The sequence below is a fragment of the Columba livia genome, chromosome 2 (genome assembly GCF_036013475.1).
Source record: "Columba livia isolate bColLiv1 breed racing homer chromosome 2, bColLiv1.pat.W.v2, whole genome shotgun sequence".
NCBI classification, from domain to species: Eukaryota; Metazoa; Chordata; class Aves; order Columbiformes; family Columbidae; genus Columba; species Columba livia.
Genome location: NC_088603.1, coordinates 146,527,010 through 146,546,581, shown reverse-complemented (window position 1 = coordinate 146,546,581; position 19,572 = coordinate 146,527,010). Strand labels below are relative to the sequence as shown.

General features: G+C 37.8%; 1 protein-coding gene across 10 annotated transcripts in view; it reads left to right on the top strand.

Moving 5' to 3' along the window:
- The window catches only part of TRPS1 (transcriptional repressor GATA binding 1), a 216,290-nt gene extending 197,532 nt beyond the window's left edge, over positions 1-18,758 (top strand). For all 10 annotated transcript variants that reach the window (XM_065054287.1, XM_065054292.1, XM_065054291.1 and 7 more), the window contains 2 exons: positions 6,898-7,020; positions 12,461-18,758. In XM_065054287.1, the coding sequence (XP_064910359.1) occupies positions 6,898-7,020; positions 12,461-13,522 (1,185 nt within the window). In that variant the 3' untranslated portion in view covers positions 13,523-18,758. The remainder of the gene's footprint in view (positions 1-6,897; positions 7,021-12,460) is intronic.
- The last annotated feature ends 814 nt before the right edge of the window (positions 18,759-19,572 follow it).

The window sequence follows — 19,572 nt, the reverse complement described above, 5'->3', positions numbered from 1 at the left end:
ACCGCTAACTGTGGCAAGGAAGTCTGACCTGCAGAAAAAGTTTTTATTGTTTCATATTATGCCACTGCAGATCTCGAAGGGGAAAATGTGAAATTACCTTCCATCCCTGTTTGGATTAACAAGGTAATACACTGTGAACTACACAATTTTCCACATTAAATGCTCAAATTAATGAAACTAATGAGTCACTGTAAAGTGTATTGTGATTGTTTATGTGATCCCATAGTTGCATGTGGCCCATGATGGCTGATTACAGCGATGGTAAATCCCAGCCTGTGGAGCTCCGGCTCTGCTGTAGGTGGGTGGTGAGAGCTGGGTCCCTGCCAGTGCAGGGACAAAGGTTGGGTCATCTGGAGCTTGGGGTGGGAGATTGAGGTGAGGGTGATGGAGATTTCCAATAGCAAGTGATTTCGTAGCTTCTTTGCATAGATATGTTTTTCTTAATGTAATCATTTATTTTGATCAGCCATTGCTTTACTTTGGTAGCGATTAAGGCATCGTAAACTAATATCTTGCTAAATTCTTCTTGCTGAGTAAGACACAAAGAGGTTGTAGTTCACTGCCTGGATTTTGGCTGTCTTTTGGTGGGTTTTTTATGTAGTGAATGCCACTGTCTCTAAGGTAGCTTTACAAAATAGAGATAAATGCTTCAAATACTGGGGCAAAATCTACTAATCTGCATTTTTGCTGCTGATAAAAAAAACTTGCAGTTTACATGCACATTAAAATATTTACTCTCCCTGAGGGATCAGGGGTAGGATTCTGAAAGGCTGTGCTAGCAGTAATGTTTAATTTACTGTCTGGGGTTTTTTCCCCTCTCTAAACCCCCTTGGATTCCTCTCATTAAAAGTTTGTAATACAGCATATATCATAAAAAGATGCTGTCACAATAGAGCATTAAAAATTCCACTAAACTTTTTATATGAATTAGGTGTGTAATTTTAACTTTCCTCTTGGCGTTTTTACTTTCTTCCTACCTTGCCTTTCCTAACTTCTTTCTTACGCGTCTTTCAAATACAGCTCTTTAATGTAATTGCTCTTGAAAATGTCTTAGATGAAGAGTTTGGATTTGGCACATTAAATTGACTTCAAGAGGCATCTGTTAACTCATAGTTAAGGTTGAAAACAACTTCTACTTTAGCACTCTGCTTTATGTGTTTCGTTTTTTTTTATGCTTTGGGGTTGAAAATTTGCTGTGCCTGGTCTATTCCTGAAAGCTGTCCAAGTTATAAACAGAATAAAACCCAATGACTTTCTTTTTAATTTAGACATAGCTATAGCAAAAGCAACTAAAATTTTAAAATGCGAAACTTTACAGGGGCATAGTTGTGGCTGTTTTCATAGTTGAGAGAGAAAGCAGTTTTCATTAAACGCATTCAGAAAGGTCTCAGTGCCTCTGCAGCCAAAATAAATGAGCACTGGAAGCTTCTTTTCCCATCCTGAACAGCAGAAAGTAGCACTTCAATATCCAGATGCTGCCCAGGGTTTAAACTTTGATTAATCTGAGCTTCACTCAAACTCAGAGAATTAAATACCTCCTCTTCTAAGGAGGACAATAGCTGGAAAGCCCTAGCAGGTGTGAAACAAGAAACTCCTAAGTACTCACGGCAGTGCAAATGCAACATACACACATGTGACTACACACATTATGCTATTTTTCTGAACCGTGTGGTAGCAGCCCGGCAATCACAGGTGTGAGACCCACTGCTTACAGCTGATCCTGCCGCAGCGGTTGCAGCTGATCCTCTCCACAGCAGCTCACCTTGCTCGTGCTGAACCAAACATGTGCGGGTTTCCTGGTCCCTTCCAGACTGCCTGTGTTGCCAGAGAGCATCCAGAGCCAGTGTTTGGCCTTTTTTTCAGTGAGGCATGTATGGTAGTGGTCCTCAACTTTGTCATTGGAGATAGGTCAGATATATGCTTATTTTTGGGGAACACTGATGATTTCTCTGCACCTTGTACTCTGGAGCCATGATTACAATGTGCTCTGTTTCTGGCGTGGTAGGAAAGCCAGAGACAGTAAAAAAATCCACTCAGGCTTCATAGTATCGTCTTTTTGTGATGGGGAAGTGAAAGTAATGAGAAAAAGACAAGTTTTGTTGTGTCCAAACCAAGAGGGTGATGTAAGAAAAATGCTTCGCTGACGCTTGTGGAGCCTATTTGAGTTTCTAAAAGCATCTCCTGGCAGAAATTTTAAAAACAGGATGTATTTGGCACTAGCAGAGTGTCAGGCACCGTTGCTTAGTCTAGCTAGCTAAAATGCTGCAGTTCCTCAGCACTGTTTCTGGCTGTGCTTTTACAATATAGATTTTGCTACATGAAGTTCCATTGAAATAATAACTGAAAGTTCAGTACATTTTTAAATATTTCTTTTTTAGAACTGTGGAGTGTGGTGCTTCTACATGGCTAAAAAGTTTGAAATCATGTAAACTGTAGTCATCTTTTTAAAATCTAAAGCAGTTTTTATGAAAAACAAGGGACTGATTCTGCCAGGATAGCTGAGTGAATGACTTGTTAAGGTATTCTCTGCTCTTCCATTGCTTAGCAGAAAGCACTACTAATATTTTCATTCAGAAAAGCATTGGTAACTAGTGAAAATCGTTTAAAGAGTTAAAAAAAAAATTAGGCATTCGGGCTTGACGATGTGTATACTAAGTTTCAGACTTGTTCAATTTGAAACGGTCCAGATATGAAACCATAAAAAATGTGAGTAAATACTCTGCATATCAAGGGTTGTTATGCAATTACATGCTTCCAGCATGGTTCTTACTGAAGGAAAACAGTTAGTAAAGAGATCTGCAATACATGTTCAGTGAATAATTGCAAACTTTCATAGCTTAGCTACATAAAACTAATAATCCACTTGTTGCTTTGCTATTACTAGAATACTAAAATTTGTGCATAGTTTTTTTCCCCAGAGCAAATCTGCTACGAGTGTAGATTTGTTAGAAAGTTATCTGAAAAACTTGAAATCCCCTCCACCCCGCATCCCCCAGTTTTGGCCGATCTCCAAATTATAAACAGCTGAACTGATTTAAATAAATGTTTCAGTATCAAAAAATAAAATAATAATAAAAAAAAAAAAAGTTACATCTGGGCTGACAAAAAAATGCGCCAAGTTCCAGCCCAATGTGATTTGAGACAACATTGATATTAAACGCCCAGACCTAGGAGCTGGAATGGAAATAGAGACAGGCTCTTTGCGGCACTGGCCCCTTCAGGATTTGGGATTGCAATGTAGTGGTTATAAGGCTCCAGATGATTAAAGCTTGACTTAATAGATACATATTTTAGTTATTTAGACCCTTTTGGCTTATTCTTCTAAGGATGTACAGGAAATTTTCATTAATAACTCCAGTTAGTGCTAGTGGCATTGATCGCAGGCTGAAGCCTTTTTATCTGTGGCTCAAACCCTCCCGTGACTAGTTATGTCAATTCACCTTTCCTGAGCTGATCTTAACAGATTATGTAACTATGGTAAGTATGCATTCACATTTGAAAGAGGACAAAAGGTTCCATAGCATATTTATTGGAAATGCTGGCTAGCGTGTTATCGAGCAGAGCACTTGAGCACATGGCCGGGTTTATGGGGACTGTGGGCCGTGGCTCTTGTGCAGACTTTGCTGGGCTGCAGATCAAGTGCCTGTTCCATTGTGAAGCTGCCCAGAAATATTGGCCATTCCTATTGACTAGTACAAATGCTGAGTATGCAAAGCCAAACAGACTCATGTAGAGGAAGCATCTTCACTAATTCATATTTAGCAAAAAAAAAAATAGAAAATTTATGTTGGCCCATAATCTTTATAAAACTTGGTAAATGGAAAGTAAATGCCCTTTTCTATTTTTATTTTTTTTAAACTGTATTGGTTTTAGAGGAGTACAGGCATTGTGGGCTTTTAGAAACAGCTTCCATTTTTTCTTGCAGACATCTTTAAAATTTCTCAGGTGTACTTCGACAAGCAGGTCAGTTCTGTGGTTAGTGGGATCTGATAGTCAAGGATATGTAGTCTAGTTCTGCCACAGTCGAGTTTCACCCCAGGATATCTGTTCTAAAGCTGTTTCATAACGAAGAAGCCCAAGAGAGTAACAGCATTTGAGTTTTTTCAGAGATGGATTATTTTTTAATTCATTAGTATACGTAATCTATGTTGGAACACTTAAGTATTGGAACAATCGTTGATTATCCCATAAGGTCCTTAAATACAACAGAAATAACAGATCAGGAAGGTAAAGAAAGACAAGATATAACTCTTCAAGCTGCGTGTAGGACAAATTTACACACTTAGTGTTAAATTTAGGGAATGATGTTTAGCTGGGCTACTTCGAAATTTTCAATAGATGAATAGTTTGTAAGTACTAAATAAGCACAGGTAAATGTTTTTAATACATATAGCTACTACTAGGTATTTCATAGATTTTTGACAGCTATATAGTCATTGTATTATTTCTTTGCAACTGATGCCCAGTTTGGATCAGATCTTTCTTTAAGAGAGAAACAGTGAGTTATTTTTGTCAGTTCTTTGAAGCTATACTATTTTCATAGCATTCAATTAAGATTTCAGTGTTACTGCACATTCTATTGCCATTCAGCTGTGTTCAAATGCAGCAAGTAAACTAAACCACTCTTCCAAATATTTTAAAAGACTTCCATGACTTTGTAGAGGGTATTTCCCAAGCTCAAGGAACACAAACAGAAATGAAAGGGTGGAAAGACTGACTCAGATTAAGACTCCACTTGGTTAATACACCACAGCAAGAAGCCATAGGCCAGCAGACAAAAAGTAGGAATGGAAAGGAACAGTTTTGCAGTTGTATCTGAATCCTGGCCATATACAGTCATTTCCACTTGGAAACTTCTCACCCTTCAAGTGGGCCAAATTGGGGTTACTTTAGTGAAGCTTTTATTGTACCCTTGAGGAAAATATTTCAGCAGCCAGGTGAAGTTGTGCTAGGATATGCAACTACAAAAAGAACTGGGAGCTTCAATTTTCTTGTAGAGGAGTGCGCCCTCCCAGAGTGAGCTGTGTCTCAGATACACAACTAGTTAGATGTTTGCTGAAGGACATCCACTACCATTTAGTTCTCCCTTATCCAAATTGACAAAAACGTAGTACATTTCTGCTTCTGATTTAAGAGACAAACTAGGGAATGATGCAAGGGGGTGAGATAGAGATTATCTTGATGACAATCTCAATTTTATTGTATCACCTTAAGGTAGCAGAACCTGCTGTACTAATGAAATTGTGTTCTTGGTTTAAAAGGGCAATTGTTAGCTTGACTTTGTGCTCACTAAAAACATTTCCCCAATCTTGTTAAATTATTGCACTCATTTCAGATTTTTATGGCTGTGCAGCTTACCAGCTCTCGTTTCTTTACGTTTCATTCATTTTCCTTGTATTGATGATTAATGGAGGATGTCGAACGTTAGAGTGAGCAGGCATCAGCAAATGCAAGATCATAATTAGTTTAGCTGACGAGGGCCTCTGATAGCACTTGCATCTGGATGGAAAAATTACCCTATAGGGAACTGGCTGCTCACCAGGTCTTTTTAGTGATACATTGTGAAACACCCGATGAATCAAATGCCCTTTCAATGCCAAGAAAGTGTTCCAGTCTTGAAGCCAAAATTATGTCTGCAGAAAGCTTTCCATTTGAAATGTATCAGAGTACAATTATAACCATTGTATTTTTTTGGCATGAACAACAGTCTTCTACAGTATGGACTAAAGTTAAACAAATTACTTAAATTTTATGAAACCCTGAAATTTTAACTTATGGTGTTAGTAATTTTTAATTTAGAATAAAATTAGTTTTCACCCAGGCTGTTTTTCCCTGTACTCACCCGTTCTTATCTTAGATGCTGAAGGTTTCTTACTGATTTTTTTTTCCTTTGCAGAAGGGGGACCGAGTTGAAATTCAGATTTTCTTTTCAGGAAAAGAATTCCATTTCCTGCTTGTTAGTATTTGTGCCCACAAACACAGCCTGACTTTTGTTTAAATGAAAAGTTTAATGAAATCATTACTCTGTAGAAAGAATTTAACAAGCAATACTCATAAATGTGTCTACTTTTAAATATTCCTGGATCATTAGGAAAGCTGATGAATGCATAGCTCAGTCTGGTTAAACATCACATTCTATTTGGGAAAGTTGTACTGTGCCTTTCTTTGCCTGACTAAAATAAAATAAATAAATCTATCCATCGATGAGGCAGTGTGTTCTGGAGTTCGGGGTGAGGTTCAAAAGGTCTCATTGAGAATACTGTACTTTTATTTGTTTGGCAGAGTTTACTCCTCATTCTTTTCTGTGGGAAATATATGGTAACTTATATTGATTTCAGAAATGGGAAAGACTGGAACTGAATATCATGTATTCAATTAATGAAGTATAAGCTCTGTTAAAGGAGTTAGTATGACGCAAATACAAACTGTAATTAATCAAAGTGGTGATGTTTCAGAATTCTCGTTACTGATCACACTTTAAAATCGATCAAGCTAAAAGGAAATAATGTGTTGTGAAATGTGGTGAAGAAACCAAGAGAAGTTTACAGAATGTTGTCTATCAGCTTGCAGAGGGGTTTTTCAGAATTTGCTGTTTAGAAACCATCATTAAATGCACAAAACCTGAAGTTCAAAAAGTTAAAGCTGTTATTCTGAAAAGGCTTTGGTGTTTCACACACCTCATCCATCACTCTAGGGTTAATTATAATGAAAATCAGTGGTGCCTATTAAGCACAATTGAACCTGACCTCATTATGGGCAGTGTGGTTTTATACTGTCATTGTTGCCAGTCTAGAGACAAAACTCCTGTGTTGATTTGTCCTAACTCCGCAGCTCATGTGACTCACCTCTGACCTGGTTTTTTTAATGTGTGGTGTTTTTTTTTCTTCCCTATTTCAGAGACGTAGAGGCTCGGGTGTTTTTTGTGCCAATTGCCTGACCACAAAGACCTCTCTCTGGCGAAAGAATGCAAATGGTGGATATGTATGCAACGCGTGTGGCCTCTACCAGAAGCTTCACTCGGTAGGAAGAACTTACTGGTTTGTTCAGAAAAAAAGGGGTTATAGAGCTAAGCTGGGCAGCTGTGGTCTTGTCTGGTTGTGTGATTAGTACCACTCCCTGGCCTGCAGTTAATTTCCTAACAGGGTTTTGCAGTATGGTCACTTTGGGATCAGATGTGATTCATTATGAAACAGGCTGGGATGCTATGGGTAGACGTGTTTGAGATCACCAGTGATGCATTTAATTATTTTGTTACAAAATAAGGGGAAAATTGTTTCTTTTCTGGGAATTGCATTTAAAGGCATACAATATGTTGTGATGAAAGCTCTCTAAATTCAAGAGCCCTCATGATCGTAATAATAACAAAAAAGAAAGATTCTTAAGGTTGGACATCAGATCCTAATCCAAAATATCCCTTGCTGTGGCTTTTGTTTTCTTTCACTTCTCTTCCCATCTTTATTCTTGACAGTAAATTTCCTGGAGATATGAGGTGGTGGAGTTTTTTGGATTCTGAAATAACTCAACAAAGAAGCTACTCGATGCCACTCATCACTTGGTGAGGGTGAGATTCACCATCCCTCAGGATCAGGCAAGGAATAAGTAATAATCATGGACTGTCTATATTGCTTTTCATCTTATTGACACTTGGCTTGATCCTGAAAGATGTTGAATGCTCTAGTCCGGGTCCAGGAAGGCCATGCTTATGTGTTTCCTTGAATCAGTATCAAAATGCTCAGAATCTTTTAGGTTAAGACTCACAAGTTAAATATCATCCTCGCTTTAATAGAAGCACATGGGAGAGTCAGGTGACCAAGATTTGACTGATTAATTCATTTTTACAACATCTCCATGTAGTTAAAAAGTGTAACAATTTTTCAGAAATAGAAACTGAGGATGGCTTTGGGAGTTTGCCAAGGCAACAATAACAATTTAGGCTTAGAGCCCAAATCAGAAATCTATATTGTGGCTGAGAGTGCTTATTTTTAAAACTTTTTTTTTTCTTCAGAAATTGCATTTTCAAAAAACAAAAGCCACTTAGGAAATTATATTTCAAATGCATTAAGTGGCTATGCCTATTTCTCTATGAATTTCAGGAATAATCTTCTAAATCTACTATTAGTTTCTGTGAATTTTACCCTTGGTCTTGTGTACAGGCCATATAACAATTCTGTTTGCTCAAGATGCTGTCCAACCCACTTAATAAAAAAGGAAAAGGTTCCAATTTTTGAAAGCCAGAAGACCATCACCAGTCTGAAAGGTTGGCTCTGTTTGCTCTGGGCTGTCATTCTGAGGTCAACAACTGATTTTAAGCTCCAGAACACCCCAGCCAGTCAGATAGCATCTGAACGGGAGAAGATGGACTAATGCGTGATCTCTGGCCAGCACCTTGGCTGGATCTTGCTGAAAGCATCATCTTCCTGGAGATCTTTCAAAGTTCTAGGTGTAATATCTAATTTAAGGAAATTGATCAGCAGTGAGATCCACAAAGGTTTTAAAGAGGACAGTTTCTTTTTTTAACGTTAATTTGACATTTGAGTCCAGCTATTTGTAGAATTCCATTCACAGCCCAAATTTTCCCTTTTTTTAATATACTTTTCTAAACTATGGTGTTGGACTCTACCATGATTATTAGTGAATAAACAGAAGCTACAAGAATCAGTTTTTAATTCAAACATATAGCTCAGATAATTCTTATGAACCAGTAGTAATGAACTGGTGTGCTTCCAACAATAATAATTAGCAATACAATGTCAAACTTTATTTTATGCATACAGAAAGTGAGAAGTTGACGCTATCTTTTAGCTCCACCATTCAAGCATGGCAATAAGCTGTCATTCCATGGACATTTGACATTAATATCTTCAATTGAACCTTCACCAAACAAACGCAAAGAATTTAATTAAGCCTCCACTCTGCTGTGATACAATAGCAACTCCATTGTAAGTTGAAGTCTGAAATAATCAAACTAATTTCTCCTTTGGGACACTTTTTGAGACAGTCCCATGCAAAGGGATGGTCTTTAGACTGATGGCAGAAAGATTAAAGGGTTTGTTGTTTTGTTTTGGTTTTTTAAATCTATCTGCCTGTCTAGCTAGCTATCTCTTAATGAAAAATTATGGTAAGTATTTGTCATGTATGTTTTTGAATTAATGAGTCTAGGATGATGCAGTTACTAGGTAAAGGTCTGAAACTCTAAAATTAAATGGAATAGAACTGTTCCCTTCTGTGTGCCACCCAGTTAAACTAAATTATGCTCAGTAAAATTTGCTTATAGTAAGTCTGCACATTTCATAGCCTCTTTTTGATTGGATTATAACTATCTAGAACTACTGCCCTCATTAATTCAGGAATATGTGTAATATACTTATCTCTAAGGTCCTTTTTTTACTCGTATTTAATAAGAAGAAAAAAATCCATGATCTATCAGATACTACTAGGTGGTAGTGACTGACAAACGCTAACATGGTAGTGATTTCTGCTCTAAGTCAAATTTCCCTTTCTATGATACCTTTGAATAATTTTTCAACATATTTTCAAAAATGTTCAATATATCTAGGGGTCATTTACATGTAGCTTGCCAGGTTTTTCACATTTCTCTCCTCTACTGCAGACAGCTGTGTTAAAAATGTGTAATAATATTACAGTGGTGAATTATTAAAATAGTTTTACTTTACATTTTAAAAAATGCTTCCAGTTCACTGCAAACATATATACAATATTCACATTTGCTGAGAGAGAAAGGTATGTCCTTTGTCTCCCCAGAATCATTAATTTGTCCATTTATATTGTAGCACTGTTTCTCATTTTTTAATAGCTCTAAGTCGGTCGTGGAAAACTAGATTTTGTTCCATAATCATTCCTTGGCTACATCCTCAGACTCTTTCAGGGAGGAGTTTCAGCTTATTCTTCGAGTATTAGACTTACGTGATCTTCTAGTGGAAAGATCACCTCAATTTCCCATGGTCTCTAGGACGTGTAATCACAATAATTTACTGAACTATTTGTTGAATTTTTTTTTTTTTTAAGTTAACCATATATTTGAGGTAGTAAGGATATTGCCAATTGATATAGATATGGCAAAAGAATCTTTGTGATCACACTCAATGTATTATGTGTATCATATAGTTAATGATCTGACATAGGGCATTTGAAAAGTTCTGTTTATGTTTCCACTATTTTCTAAATCTAGTGCCCCCTTGAAAATCAAGAAGAGAGCTTAAACTTTTCTATCTACCTCAGTTGCAACCAAATACAGATTTCTGTCTGCACCTTGCTACTATGAGTAAGAAAAATGTGAGTAGCTTTACTCCAGCAAGTAGTCTGTTTTAATCAGCTAAAGACTAATCAGATGAGTACAGCCATTTGCACGCTGAAGAATTTTTAAGTTAGACCTACAGCCTTTAACTCCTAATAGCACATAACTTGGAAGAGCCTGAGGTACAAGCGTGTGAGGGCCCTTAGTCACAGGTATGAAGATGTTCCTTTTAATTACTTCCAGGATCAGACTTCATACCTGTAGCATGAAGAGTAAGACTAAAAGTGTTTCCAAACTGTTGAAATGTTATCTTGAAGCCACATGAAAATGCTCTGTAGTCTATAAGTACAAGTTTAACATGAGCAACATCAAGAACGTTGCAAGATCTCTCAGCATGTCAGTATGACAGTGTTACTATTGTCATAAAAAGCTGAGGAAATTACACTGAGCCAGTAATAAGAAGTATATGCTTATGCATATCAATTGGCTATTGATTTTGCATCTGTAAACTTTATTTGCATAGCATTTATGTAGAAAACATTCTAATTTTATCTAAAGAAGATTTTGTCTCAACTTCGATCTGTTTGAAGAGGCTGGTTCAAGGCGTTGTTTTTCGGCTAAGTTTATATTTTGCTTTTTAAAAATCTAAATCAAAGTGTGTACTTCTTCTGATTTAGACTTTTAATAGAAAGTAAAACTTTAGCAAGTAGCTGCACTGCCTAAAATGCCATTAACCATTAAGAAAGAGCCAACCTCAGGGAAATAAATATGTGAAAGAGGAGGGAAAGATGGCAAGTCAAGAGAGAAACTGAATCCCTAGGAATAATAGAGTGCTCTTCCAGCTCTGAATATTTTTATACTAATTTGAAGTTATGAATATATATAAATTATGTTGCATTCAACGTACAAATTGTTTTAGGTATTGACCGTAGGCCAAAATGTAATTGGCACGTATAAACAATGGTCAAAAGGAAAAATTCCAAATAAACATATAAGTGGAATACTGTGTGGGGCACTTTTCTGGCCTCCAACCAAAATAGGATTATGTGTGTATTTGGATGAGACAAATGGCAACTGCAAGCACACCAAACTGAATTACTTTTAGGTAGTTTTTGTTGTTTTAACGTCTGCCCAATAGAGCAACACCTACCAACATTACAGCACCATCTTTCGTTCACATACCATGGCCTGCCTGTTGAGGGGCCTTTCAAAGAGGCCTGGCTGCTGTCCTTTTTGTCTTCATGCAACAGTATTTTCAGTTCTCATCTAAACAGGCCACCTACCCTGAGCAAATGGAAACAGAAGTCTTCACTTGGTTCTTGCATCTGCCTTTTCCTTGATGCTTTTCTTTTCTTAACAGACCCTTTTTTTCCCCCACCTTCTGATGGCACCTTCTCTCCCCAGTGACTTACTGTGTAACATTTAGGAAAAGTTAGTAACATTTAGAAAGAACTAACAGGTCTTCTACTGTTAGTTGAGCTAACATCAGTAACATTTAGAAAGAAATACAGTAGGGATAAAAAAGGGGGAATTGGTACCAAAGGCCAAGGTTGACCTTTTGGCACTTAGGAAAACATTTTTCCTGGGCTTTCTTCTCCATCTTTCTTAGTCCCTTTCCAGCCACCATCGTCCCACTCACCATCACAGTGAACCTGCAGCCCTTTTGCTGGGTGACAGCAGTGGTGCTCAGCAAGCTGTATATTTGCTTGCGTTTTCTATCCGTGTCAAGGAGGGGTGGGTATCAAGGTAAGCATTACCCAGTTCTTGTCATAGTGTGATTGGTGCAAACCTCTCCCTGAGACCTGCTCTGGTGACATGGTGCCAGGTATCTCCCACCTCATCCGCAGCTCTCAGCACCCCCTTTCTGTGTGTCTCCTCCAGAACTTTTCAGTAATAAGGCAGCCTGGATACTTCATGCCTTTCTAATGAAATATGTATAGCATGTCTAAGGTGGTTGACTTAGTTTTGATAAAACAAACCAATTCATACTTTACTTTTAACCTGAGGGGCATGGAATCTGCATTTTGGTTGAAATCTGGTCATTCCCACAAAACTGTTAGAATCACACGATAGTTTGGGTGATGGAACCTTCATAATACAGCTCTTCATGAAAGAAAACATAAATTTGTGTGAGCATGGTCTTGCAGGTTTATTTAATGTCTCTTTCTTTTTTCCTTTTGTTCATTATGTGTGTGTTCCATGCAGACTCCCAGGCCTTTAAACATCATAAAGCAGAACAATGGTGAGCAGATCATTAGGAGAAGAACAAGAAAGCGCCTTAATCCGGAGGCACTTCAGGCTGAGCAGCTAAACAAACAGCAGAGGGGTAGCAGTGAGGAACAAGTCAATGGAAGCCCATTAGAGAGGAGGTCAGAGGATCATTTACCTGAAAGTCACCAGAGAGAAATGCAGCTTCCCAGCCTCAGCAAATATGAGGCCCCAGGTTCATTGACTAAAAGCCATTCTGCTCAGCAGCCAATATTGGTCAGCCAAACTCTGGATATTCACAAAAGGATGCAACCTTTGCACATTCAGATAAAAAGTCCTCAGGAAAGTACTGGAGACCCAGGAAACAGTTCATCAATATCAGAAGGGAAAGGAAGCTCAGAGAGAGGCAGTCCTATAGAGAAATACATGAGACCTGCGAAGCACCCGAACTATTCACCACCTGGAAGCCCTATTGAAAAATACCAGTACCCACTTTTTGGACTTCCATTTGTACACAATGACTTTCAGAGCGAAGCTGACTGGCTGAGATTCTGGAGTAAATATAAGCTGTCTGTTCCTGGGAATCCACACTACTTGAGTCATGTGCCTGGCCTACCAAATCCTTGCCAAAACTATGTGCCTTATCCCACCTTTAATCTGCCTCCTCATTTTTCAGCTGTCGGATCAGACAATGACATTCCTCTAGATTTGGCGATAAAGCATTCCAGACCTGGGCCAACTGCAAATGGTGCCTCCAAGGAAAAGAGTAAGGCACCACCAAATGTAAAAAATGAAGGTCCCTTGAATGTAGTAAAAACAGAGAAAGTTGATAGAAGTACTCAAGATGAACTTTCTACCAAGTGTGTGCACTGTGGCATTGTCTTTCTGGATGAAGTGATGTATGCTTTGCATATGAGTTGCCATGGTGACAGTGGACCTTTCCAGTGCAGCATATGCCAGCATCTTTGCACGGACAAGTATGACTTCACAACTCACATCCAGAGGGGCCTACACAGGAACAATGCACAAGCTGAAAAGAATGGAAAACCTAAAGAGTAAACCTTAGCACTTAGCACAATTAAACAGAAATAGGTTTCCTTGATGGGAATTCAATAGCTTGTAATGTCTTGTGAAGACCTATAAAGCACTTCATATAGAGAGCATGCCTTATCCAATATTAAATCCCTTGTTCTTTTATTTTTTCTTTTATTTTTCTTTTTTCTTTTCTTTTTTTTTTCTTTTATTTTTTTTTTCCTTTTAAATGAGTGGGTTACCGAGGAGAAAAAAAGCAGTTGGATGGTGGCCAGAAGGGGGAGAAGATAATTATATGGGACACGGCCCACCAAAGCTAGCCAGAATGCAGTGGATCGTGGTGAACAACCTTGAGAAAATTTTAACGGGAAATTAATACCTTTGCTATTGTGTAAGAGACATAACTGGCAAGAGAGCAAAGATGTGTATATGTATATACTGCTGCAGGGGTATAGTGAACATATGCACATTGTATATAAGAACTAGACTTGTTAAATATACAGATGTTAAAAGGTCATTTTCTTTTCTTTAATTTGGGCTAATTTCTGCCCTACAACATGCCTTAGGATCACTTTGCCCTCAAAGCTTTGGCAGTAATTTCATCTAGATATTCTCAGACTCAGCTGATTTTTAGCTACCATTTTATCACTATGTTCTTTCTGGCACACTTTAGTCTAGGAAAACCATTTTGTGCAAGCGATGTCTCTAATACAGAAGCCACACTCCGGGTTTAATTTGCATAGAACAAGGTAACCTGCTGTATTTTATTTTAATATATTTTTAATATATTACATTTCTAAACCTTAATGTCTAAGGTTACTTCTCCACAGGCTTAACATTGCTATACATACCAGTCAATCCCTTCAGTAGACTTATACCAGCTTTTGCTAAGTAGCATTAAATGTCTTCATAGTACTTTTTAATACTTAAAGCTTTGTTAAAACTATCCATGAAGGGAACGCTCCTCAGCATAACTGCTCAGGGAAATAGGGCTAAATAACTAAATATTAAATAATTGGTTAAAGGTGCTGTTAGACGAGCCTCAATGCTTGCTACAAGGGTGTACAAGAACTGACTTCAATCATTTTCATTATAGTGTCCCAACCAGTAGTTTATTATTTTGCCACAGGGATGAAGAAGATATTACAAGCTACTGGATGCACTGTCAGATTAACTTATTTCATTAAAGAAGTTGGGAGAACAAATAGAAAAAACCTTATTTTTCTAGTAAATATTAATGTATTACATTTCAAATAATGGTGCCTGACATATTGAATAATTATTTTCTACAGTGTACGTATGCAACAAAGATATTCCATCATGCATTAGAGTCAGTTCTGGCTCTGCCTCGCTGTTTACATTTGCAAATGTAGCAAACAAGGTAATGAAGCAACTATTTCTATTGCAGTAGGTATCTTTTTTTTTCTGTGTGTGTGCATTAAAGTTGTAAACGATAACATGAAATGAATGAAATTTGTTGATATTAATGGTATGGAAAAACAAGAAGGAAATGAAAATATTTTTATGCCTACTTAGGAAAAAAAGGGTAGCACTATTCATTCCAAGTACTTTTGTATTCTTAAGCTCTTAACTCACATTGTTATGCTTAAAATGATAAACATATATCCTCTTTTTATTGCTTTGTCTGTGTTTCAGAAGAAACATTTCAGAAATTATTTTGATAAGTGCTGTTTGACGATGCAGCACTGATGTTTTATTGCATTCTGTAGTAGCATTGCACTCCATTTTTACAATATTACGCAGTTGCTTTTTTGTTTTGTTTGGGTTTGTTTCTTTTTCGCAGTGCAGGGTCTTAGTTCCTTATGGTTGGATGGCAGGTGTAGCTCAACTGGTTCATGAATGTTGCAGTGAATGAAGTTTAAAATGTCTTTCGGATATTATGTTGTCTTTTATTTCTCCATTCATGCATTTTATTTTTTAAAATGTTCTATAAAAATATCTCTGGACTAAGTCCTCACTTGAGATTATATGTAAAGGGTCCTATTCTGATCTCACTTACATGCCGCCTTTCTCAGATTTTCATGTAATTGAAACTAAAGCATCATAAAAAAAAAAAAAAAGTTCTTGTATTTAACTTACCTGAATCTCACCACTCTCCCTTCTAGAATTTGGTGCACTTATAAGATACTTAACCAGATAGACAGGGAGATGGAAGATAAAAGGAGAGGTGATAGGAAATGTTTTATAGGGGTTGGCAAAAGGAAAACCAGGGAGGAACTGGCCTAAATGTTCAGCACTTTGATAGTCTCTTGAAAAATAATGTGCCTAAAGCAGCCAGCAGTGAACGTCACCATGCATGAGGAGCACTTACACAGCTGAGCACCAAAGGTCTTGCTGACCTTGGCAGTATTTTAGGTGTTACTTTTTCACAATGGTGAAATGCTATTGCACAGTTTCTCTGATTTGTTAGGCACAGACAGGCTGTTGTTCAGCATTAGGCTTGCATTCCTTCCTGCTCCACCCATTGCTTCTATACTGGTGAGCAGCATATGGAAAGTCCCACTCAATCTGTTCATGATTGAGTTCTATAACCCTTCAATAGTGTTCTAGATTAGCAAAGGATATTGGGCCACATTCTTCTTCTTCCATTTTTTAGATGAATCTCCTGCTTGATACCAGTGCCAGACAAAGTCTGGTTATGTTTTTACTATTGTTCTCCAATAATAAGTTCTGACTTGGTTTTTGTGGATTTATTTCTGTTGGGTATTTTTTTGTTTCTTTTTTTTCTGTGGGGACTGAAATAGATTGCCCTCGTTTTGTTACGTCAGGGTCCAGCATGTGTCCTTTTCAGCTTTTCCAAGAAACTCGTTAGACTCACTTAGCAGTGATTTTTATCAGCTTCAGAGGTAGCTGCCTGCCGGTTATCATTAGTTACTGGTTCGACTTACTTTGTCTAAGACCTACCAGTTCTGTAGCTTCTTCATTGATGGAAGCTGCACCTCCATGGCAAAATATTTTAGGGGGGACATGCGCATTGTAAGACTTGAGCACCACCCTGTACTTCATAACACCTCTTGCTAAACTCAGAAGCAGAGGCCAATAGCAGGAAATACACATATCAAGGTTTGGGGATGAGGAGAAATGAAATCTTATGAGTGCAAAGAACAAGACAGATTTTTGAATATTAGTATTGCACACTTAAATGGTGCAAATAAAATTGAAAAAAAGTTTGTTGTTCTTGCCATGACATATTGAGATGTTCTAAGATGTCTGCTTTGTAAGAAATGCAGTTTTGCCATAGCCTGTTCTCTTTATTGGGGTGAAGGGAACACAGTTTTGTTCCATAACAGAGAGGTGACTCCATCCCTCTTTCAGATCCCCTCACAACGGATCTTAAGCAAAAGAAAACTAAATCCTGACACTGAAAAAGAATAATCTTATTTAATAACTCTCAGGTGGAAAACAACTTTAGCACACACAAGTATTTGATCAACACGTGCTGCATTTTGATCAACTTACAGCACTAAAAATCAAACGTTCAAAGAATCTTTGCTCTCAACTTAGCAGTGTCTTCAAGGTTTTTACTTCTCTTTCTAAGGAATGGTATTTTGAGATCTTAAAATATATCTCAAATTGGTCCACAAAATAAGTAGATAGTTCAAAACCAGAGGATTTGCGGTGCTTGTTATTAACCAGATTGCAGAACAAGAGCAACATTTCCATCCACTCTATCTAGTGGGAACCATCATGCAGCACCTTCTGCAAACTGGACTGTCTTTAAGGCATCCCTTCGTGCCTGCTGCCCCCCAGGTTCATGCGGCAGGAGACAAAGATTTGCCAGAGCATGGTTTGCATTCAGGTGTTGAACCCAGAGTGCTTTCCAGAAGAGGTTTTCCACCTAATTGCTGATGTGCTGATGAAATTCCCCCCATATTTGTTTGTGGACCATCCAGAAAGGGGGAAGTATATCGGACACTTGTATCTCGTTTTTGCCTAAAAAATGTGCTGTTGCTCATTGCAGCAATTTTAAAGACAGAAAACTTAGAGACATTTCAAGAAGTTGAGGCATGCTGTGGGTGAGAGATTATTTTTGCAGTTAGAGGGGCAGCAGGACAAATGTGACTGATGATAATTGTATACAGTGCTGAAACGTAGTGGTTGTGCAGTGGGGAGACCTGATTTGGCAACTGTGGATTAGTGTACAGTTTGGGGATGGACTTTCAAGTCCATCTTTGGACTGGACAGTGTTGCTTCGTAGTCATAACTACTTTCTTTGTGTTCTAAGGATGTTGTCTACCATCTGCTTTTTGCCCAGGATGTCTAAATAAATTCCTGTTCCTGCTCCTGTATTGATTTTTCTTGGCTGACTTAACATGCTAATTCCTAATACTGGTCAGGAAAAGCCAAAGAGATTAGAAGTTCACTTGTGTTCAGCCAGAAGGGTAGACATATTTCCTTCTGCTTCTGTGGAGACAATTATGCTTGGCAAAGAACAGCAAGCAATTTGTCAGCATATCTCAAATGTGACAGATAAGTGAGAAACCCCTTCTAAACTTCTCTATAAAGTTAAGATGAGCCAAGTAGAATGATTTACATGATTTCCTCACCCCAGAATAGGGTTGCTCCCTACCCTCCTCTTCACAATTTCATTTCATTCAGCCAGCTCTAGAAAGCTGGCAGTTGGTGAGATGCTACCTATACAGTAATCACATATACCCAAATTTACCCATTTTTAAGAGGATAAAAGACAATTATTTAATGGCTACCAGCCAGAAAAATACTGGTATCTTTTGTTTTTTGAGTACCCTTAGTAAAGTAAAACTCTTACACTAAACATTTTAACAGCAACTAGAGTTTTCCATTCCTATCATTTTGGCCTCTGAGCTCTATGTAGAAGGAGAACAGGAGAAAAGGAAACATCTCAAAATGCCATTGTAAATTTAGATTATAGAAAATTCACCAGCAGGAAATGAAGAAAAAAAAAAAAAAAGAAAAAATAATTTTAAAAAGTACTTTATAAAGAATGACTTCATGTTGCTAAAAACCATCATTAAACCTGTAGCCATGATTTGACTCTAGAATGTTGGCTCTTAATGTTTTGTCCTTACAACACATGAATGTGTTTTTTGTTTTGTTTTGTTTTGGATTTTTTGTTTTGTTTTGTTTTTTGGTTTTCATAGTGCATGTTCATTTCTACTCACAAACATGTTCTTGGTGTATTTCTTATGCAAACAATCTTCAGGCAGCAAAGATGTCTGTTACATCTAAACTTGAATAATAAAGTTTTACCACCAGTTATAAATCAGATTCATGTCATTGTTTCTGGGGAGAATGTAATGTCATGGTGTCACAACACCATAGCGGGGTTGGGGAGGAAAACAATGCGGAGTCGATCTGCTCTGAGAACACAACAAGGCCTGACAGCATCTTTGAGTAACAACTGGTGATCATGGATGAAAGGCAAAGGCAGAATTACCTAAATGGTAAATGCCTGAAAAGAGAGGAGCTCCTTCAAAAACAGATTAGCCCTATTGCAGTCCCTCCATTAAGCACTCTAGATGTGATCCAAAACTCGCTCAAGCTAATGACAGGATTTAGAGTGAAAGTCTGTTTCAGTGGGGTTTGAACTTTTCTCGGTACTCCAGCAGCCTGCCATTACATTGCTGTTTTTTTCTGCTGCCCCAAAGAGAAACAAACGCTAGAATAATTTTGAGAAATTATGTAAGAAAGGCTGTGGTGATCTTTAAATAATCCCTGATGCTCAGGACCGTGGTTTCACATCATGCCCGCAACTCTTCCAGGAAATCCTGCTTGGTCCCATCACACAGGTTATTGACCAAATGGTGACAGAAGAACAAAATACCACCTACAGCGTCGCCACCACCACTTTCTGCGGCAGCTTTGGAGGTTTCTTCAGAGATCCCGAATTGAAGCACTGACCAAATCAGCTCAGCTTGGCATTTCTGTTCAGATGAGCTCATAGCCCAGCGTGGTATGGCTCCCGGCCACCATTTCCATTATGCTGTAATTTCCTTTCTCCATAGGTTTTTGTCTCATCTTCATGGTTGAGGGACTGTTCACTCTCATACGAAATAATGTTTTAAAGTAATACAAAA